Source organism: Cupressus sempervirens, chromosome 1 (assembly GCF_028749045.1).
Source record: "Cupressus sempervirens isolate cs-2001-9-10 chromosome 1, ASM2874904v1, whole genome shotgun sequence".
NCBI classification, from domain to species: Eukaryota; Viridiplantae; Streptophyta; class Pinopsida; order Cupressales; family Cupressaceae; genus Cupressus; species Cupressus sempervirens.
The window spans coordinates 600,803,748-600,810,619 of NC_143118.1; the positions used below are offsets into that span (position 1 = coordinate 600,803,748).

The following is a 6,872-nucleotide window of genomic DNA, read 5'->3' on the forward strand; positions in this document are numbered from 1 at the left end:
GATTTAGGAGAAGATATGGATGGAAACCTCTTTGAATGTTTGCCTTTAACCATAATCCATCCCTCCTCAATCTTGACAGCCACAAAATGCCAGGCTAACGAATCAACAGAGTTGTTAGAACCAACAACCCCAACACCTTTAATGACGGGTCCAACTTTATCACAATCAACAACATTGAATCCACTATTCTCAATTAGGGTCATGTCAGCCTCATTAGACTTTTCCTTAGAAACCACAATACTAATCTAAAAATGTTGATACAATAAAATCTAAAAATAACTAGTATTAGATCATTTTACATCTAAATCTTCATTAAATAATTTTAGATACACCATTTCGTCAACCAAAATAACCATGAAATATGATCCAAAATGTAGATGACATGAAATCCAAAAAGAATACTTCTTCTCCTTACATCCAAATCTCAAATCTATCTTTACTAACTAATCTTACACACATTATTTTCTCTCTATTTTTATAAACAAATATATAAATTCAAAAGAAACAAGTGCCACATAGTGGCTTGTATTTGCCGTAATTGTTATAATTTAATTAGGTAGAATAATACATAATTTTATAAAAGAAAAAAATATTTATAATTAAAAATTTAATTAGTTGTAATCATAATTTCATTAATATTTTATATTTTTTAATTATATTTTGTAGTTAAGAAAACTTTAAACCAACTAACTTCACTTTAACATTAAATCAAATAACATACTGTAACATTTAAAAAAAAACAAATTTAAAGTCTAACATTATAAACAAACAAATGCAAATTGAGTATACCATGATTAATTCATGTTAACCTTGGTTTTTGATTCAATATTTTTACCATCCTAAAATATTGTCTAAATCCATTTCTATAAGATCCTAACATTTTGGCCAATTAGATTAAGGTTAAATAATTTTCTTAAATTTTGAAATTAAAAAATGTACATGTATACTTTACAAAAATTAAAATTGAAATAAAATATAGAAAACACTTACATCTAATTGGTTGAAATAAAGAATATTAATTATTAGTTTAACAAGATGATTGCAATAGTATAGCCTACACATATACAATAAAATAAAATAAAGCTAAATTACTAGACTAATAGAACAATCCAAACCAGGATCCCTCAAAATTAACAACAATTATCGTTCTTTTATGGATTGTGTTCAAATTATATTTATGAACTATGTTCGTACGATATCTATCCACTAAACTTCAGCTTCACTCCGCTTGTAAAAAGCAAAGCGTAACCGAGATAATAACGGACTTAACAAAGATAGTTTTATTTTATTTTATTAAGATAGGAGTCAGTGTCAACAACTACGAGGCGCATTTAACGGTAAACGTTGGAAAGAACTTCCGCTTTAAGCAAATATTTAAACGTTCAAAAAAATAAAAAATAACAAAATAACAAAATTTAAGCGGAACTCATAAAAGCAAAAAGAAAACGCCATGTAAAAAACTACTGTAATAAGCTGTAGTAAGCTCAAAGGAAAGAATGTTAGTTAACGGAAAAACGTCAACGGCGACGTGACATTCCTGCCGTCATTAGCCGGCAAAAAAGCCATGTGAAATCGATTAATATTTCCGTTGATTATCACGCAGGCGGGCACGTAAGCTTTGCAGCGAAAATAGAGGTCGGAAGCCGAGTAGACACACGGGAAATCCGCTCAAACTGAAGAAAAGAGATAGAAAAATTTAGTACAGTTGGAGTATTTTCTGTTTATAGCACTACCGAGAAGCACTTACATTTGTGTGGAGTGGATTCGATCAAGGTATGTAGGTAAGTTGTGAGAATTTGTTGCTTTTGTAATTGTTAAATCTGTCGTCGTGGGTTTCAAGCGAACGGCTGTCATCCAAACTTTCAAAATTCATCGTTTTTCCCTTTTTAATTGCTGTTTTTGTCGGCACTGTGAAAGCAAACTGCAATTGTTCATCTAAATGTAATGGTTATAACCTAAATTCAGATATAAAGTTCCGTCAAAATTTGCTGTTCATCAGAGTTAAAAATGCAAATTTAACTTACGGTGTTTGCCACGATAGCCCTGTGAAATGTAAATCCGGCAAGTATCCGTGATAGTTTGAACAGTAGAAAATTTAACGTTTTCTTTTTTTTTTCATTATTTTGGTTTCTGTCTCTGTATTAGTACGAGTGCTTGAGTGGTCTACACCGACCTCATGAGCTTCCAGCTGAAAGTCATCTTATTGCAAGGCTTCGTTGTCGTCGTAAGACTTTCTCAATATTTTGCCCTGAAATATTGAGTATTCGGGTTTTTTTGCACGCATCTGATTCTAAATGTTAAATATTTCGCATTGCCTGAAGTTTTTGCCGCTTTATTGGACTAATCCGGTATTGTGTTCTGTATCGCTGCTAGCTTTAGACGTGAAATGCTAATGTGCGCACTATATTTGTCTGCAATGTGTCAACGTAAGGGCAGAGTTTTTAGAATGATGTGTTAATATTTTGATCTGAGATGTTTAATACTGGGTAATTATTTAAAATGTTTAAGACGAAAAATTAATTGTACAGTATTTGTTGCAGCTTGTTAAATCTGAGCGATTTTCTGAGGCTTTGTAATTTCTGAACTCGAATTTGCATTTTGCATGTAAAGAACTCGAATTTGAGACGTGTAAGTCATAACTAGGGCTTTATTTGATGTGATGAAGGTAGCGCGACTCAACCTGGAGCTTGTTGCGGCAAATTATAAAGCAGGTTTTGGAGCTTTGGGGGTAAAGTCCCTCTTATCGGTAGTCAGAGCCGAATCTATCGGAATTGCTATTTATCGAAGGACATTGTTTCGACTTTTGTTCTGTTATTTCGAGCATTTTGGACCGCGTTTGTGTTCTTAAGCGCGTGCTTTTCTTGGAACACGCTATCTGTTAAGTGACATTTCCGATGCCAATGAATGGAGCAATTATGTAAACTGTGCACATAGATTAGAATACGGTGTCGAAGGGGTCAATTATCAGATCCTGAGGCCTTCTTTTGGCACCAGATTTGCGATCGGTAGGAGCTTGTCATATAGGGTTTGAAGCAATGAACTTATTTGCCTGTATTTTTCGGTCTGCATTGTAAAAATATCAACCATCAGGGACGTGGCTGAATTTTGGAAGCCCCCCAGATTGGGTTAAAAGCTTATACATTAAAAGATTAGGGCAAATCTTGAGCTTATAGCCTCAAGCAGGTTCTACTTTGATCTTGGCAATGCCTTCTGTTAGAGGAGAAGGCCATTCGTCTCGAAATTTTCTGAGATGTGGAAAGTGCCACAGGCCTGTTGTTGCCTTGCTCATCTTTTCAGTGATGGCCCCTCTCGTCTTTTTTACGGGCAGAATGCGGAATTTTGGTGTTTCCTTTGGTAAGAATTTCAAAAACACATGTTTGGCTATTTTTTCCTGCATTCATTTATATTTGCAGTAAAGTCATGCAAGTGCTTTGCGATATTTTTATATGGCTTCACATGTAAATTTCATGCCTTGCAGGTCACAGAGATTTCTTAGAAGATTCTTCTTCAAGTCTTGTAAGTCTGCTGCTTGGAATAAGGTTTTAATTCAGAAGTAAATACACTCTTGTAGACAGTCCATTTTTGCAAGCATTACTCAGATTTTCTGGAACCTTTCTCTGCAGAATTTTATCAGCGATTCAAGGAAGTTAAATGCCCTGCATCAGGTTGGTTGTGAATTTGTTGTTAAGATTGTGCAGTCTAGTGTTTTGATCATCTGTGTCTGTGTAAAACTTATACCTTCAACTGCTTTTAGGTCAAAGTCTTTTTGGAGAAGCTTCGATGATTTTATTTTTTGACTTCATTTGCATAGATGTACCTGTTAGTAATGAAATTTAGGTGGTTGTCATTGAGTAGGAACCAGGGATCCTTCTTAAAGAGCCCATTGGAATCATTTACAGAGATGAAAATGATGCTGCAGTTTCTTACGAGAATTTAAACAAGGGACAGTCTCTAGCCATTGGAAATGCCATGCAGAATGAAAGGAATCTGGGACGGAATACAAGTGGTAAGGCCTGAAAATTTAGATTATGGTAAATATTTTATATTCATCCACAAAATCTCACCCAAATTATTTTTGCAGAAATTGAGAGTAGGGGCATTGCCTCCACTTTGCAAGAGAAGGAAACCGAGAATGTGACTTCCAGAGAAGAGGTTAGATATCTTGATAACATCTCTGTCTCATTCTTTGAATAGTGAACTGTTCTGTTTTGTTCCTGGAAATTTACTTGTGACTGATTTTTTTTCAACAGGATTTTCCAAAGCTAGAGCTACCTGGAATAACAAAGCCCAGAGAGATTAGCTCCAGGAGTTCTGGAAAACTGAGCACTGAGAGTCAAAACATTCAAAAAGTAATTCCCGATTTCCGTGTGAGGCAGATGCGTGATCAACTTATTAGGGCAAGGGTGTATTTAAACCTGGGACCTATTCGGAACAATGCTCACTATGTACGAGAGCTAAGGCAGCGCATGAAGGAGCTTCAGCGATCCCTTGGTGATGCAAGCAAGGATTCTGATCTACCAAGAAGGTACATTAAACAGTGAGTGCTGATTTGCCATATTGAGAGAATTTTAATGGCTGCTAGGTTGCACAGCTGAAAAAAAGATAAAACCACATAAATATTTGATCAACTGTTGTATTTAGATACTTGAGTTTGGTGCAAGAAGCAAATATTGGGGTATGCTGTAAGTGGCCATTATAATCAGTTTTAGTAGTTGCAGGCCATGTTAATTGAATAAACAAGTTTATGTCTTTTTAGTGCAGCATGAAAAGAAATTTAATTTATGTTTTGTGTCATTGGATTGGATCCAGTGCTGGTGACAGGATGAAGGCTATGGAACAAACGTTGGTCAGAGGTAAGCAATTGTATGATGATTGTTCTGCAATGGTAAAGAAGCTCCGAGCCATGGTGCACTCTACAGAGGAACTACTTCGAGTGCACAAGAAACAAAATACTTTTTTGACTCAGCTTGCAGCAAAAACACTTCCTAAAGGCCTGCATTGCCTCTCAATGCAATTGACTTCTGGATACTATGCTTTGACTTCTAGTGAACAAGAGTTTCCGAACAAGGAAAAATTAGATGACAAGAATCTCTACCATTATGCAATATTTTCTGACAATATTCTTGCAACGGCAGTTGTGGTGAACTCCACTGCGTTTCATGCTAAGGTAAGAGATTCCTATATTCTTTGAATCTTTAGTCAAGTAATAAGATGCATTTAGAAAAGAGCTGAATTAGTCTTTCTGTTTTATGTACTAACTGATGGTTCATTGACGGGGCCTTTTGGTCTTTTAACTTCAGGAGCCAGAAAAGCATGTATTTCATGTGGTGACTGATAAGCTAAATTATCCTGCAATAAAAATGTGGTTCTTGGCAAATCCTCCGGGGAATGCAACAATCCAGGTTCAGACTGTTGACGAGTTTACATGGCTGAATTCTAGTTATAGTCCAGTTTTAAGACAGCTTGGGTCTGCATCCATGAAGGAATATTATTTTAGAATACGCCATTCAAATGCAGACTCCAACTTGAAGTATCGAAATCCAAAGTATCTATCTATCCTCAACCATCTTCGTTTCTACCTCCCAGAAATCTTTCCAAATCTCAACAAAGTTCTCTTTTTGGATGATGATATTGTGGTGCAAAAGGATCTGACTGCTCTCTGGGAAATAGATATGCAAAGGAAGGTCATTGGTGCCGTCGAAACATGTGGAGAAAGCTTCCACAGGTTTGACAAATATCTTAACTTCTCAAATCCTCTCATTGCAAAGAATTTTGACCCAAATGCCTGTGGCTGGGCATATGGAATGAACATATTTGATCTGGAAGAATGGAAAAGGCAGAACATAACAGGGATTTATCATAGATGGCAAAGATTGGTAAGTAGAGTGTATCCTTATGCATGCTTTGTTAGAATATTTTTCATGTACATTAATATATGCAACACATTCAAGTGGTCCAAGACTCTAAAGTTCTCTAGCTATTTGGTTTCCTTTTAAGATCCTATTTGATTATTTTGTATCTCTCATTACTGTACTTAAGCTATCTGTGGATATTAATCTAAGTTCTTTCTCTCTTTCTTTCAGAACAAGGATAGACAGTTATGGAAGCTAGGCACCCTGCCGCCTGGGCTGATCACGTTCTATAATTTGACATATGTCTTGAACAAATCTTGGCATGTGTTGGGTCTTGGTTATAACCCTAATGTTGGCTCTACTGTAATTGAAAGGGCGGCAGTGATACATTTTAATGGCAATATGAAACCATGGCTGGAGATTGCAATTGGCAAGTACAAGCATCATTGGACTAAATATGTAAACTATGATCACATGTTCTTACAGCTATGCAACCTTAGTGAGTAGATCTGTTAAATGGGTTATTGCATCAACCTCTATTGCAAAAGTGTTTCCTCCCTTGGTTCCTTTCTACGAGAAGTGTGTGGAAGGTTTGAGAAAAATTGTATGTTCTTACTATTTTTCTATTTGCTGGGAGTTGAGCTGAGTCTAAATGTGAAGCCTAAGCAAGGTGGTGGTGGTGAATTCGTTCCCCTGGAGTACATTCTGCCATACATAAAATGCGACATTTGGAATGTAAAATAATTGATTTGTTAAAGTTATTGCTGTATGGTCAGAATTTTTTAGGCATTATATTCGATTTATTTTGAGAGAAACAGTAGTCTAGACTAAAATTTAGTTATTTCAAAGCATTCTTGATCATATAAAGTGCACGCTTCAACATTGGAACCATTCCCTTTGGTGAAAGGTGCAATTTGTCTGTTTTCAATTTTATAAAGTATTTTTAGAAGGCACTAGATGCAGACAAGATGGTCACTACTTATTGACTAATGTTGAACACTCCAATTCAATAAGATGGAT

General features: G+C 35.6%; 1 protein-coding gene across 11 annotated transcripts; it reads left to right on the forward strand.

Annotated features, from left to right (window-relative positions):
• Window positions 1-1,597: 1,597 nt before the first annotated feature.
• Window positions 1,598-6,667, forward strand: GAUT4 (galacturonosyltransferase 4). 11 transcript variants are annotated; one of them, XM_089832366.1, is made up of 10 exons: window positions 1,598-1,781; window positions 2,666-3,354; window positions 3,479-3,516; window positions 3,624-3,665; window positions 3,856-4,006; window positions 4,082-4,152; window positions 4,251-4,537; window positions 4,810-5,167; window positions 5,301-5,876; window positions 6,084-6,667. In XM_089832366.1, exons 2-10 carry the CDS (start codon window positions 3,204-3,206, stop codon window positions 6,357-6,359), a joined length of 1,950 nt encoding a protein of 649 aa, XP_089688492.1. In that variant the 5' UTR covers window positions 1,598-1,781; window positions 2,666-3,203; the 3' UTR covers window positions 6,360-6,667. The 11 variants fall into 11 exon arrangements, with proteins under 11 accessions (XP_089688492.1, XP_089688532.1, XP_089688507.1 ...); XM_089832406.1 differs by having other exon boundaries at window positions 4,251-4,525; XM_089832381.1 differs by having other exon boundaries at window positions 1,598-1,773.
• Window positions 6,668-6,872: the final 205 nt, after the last annotated feature.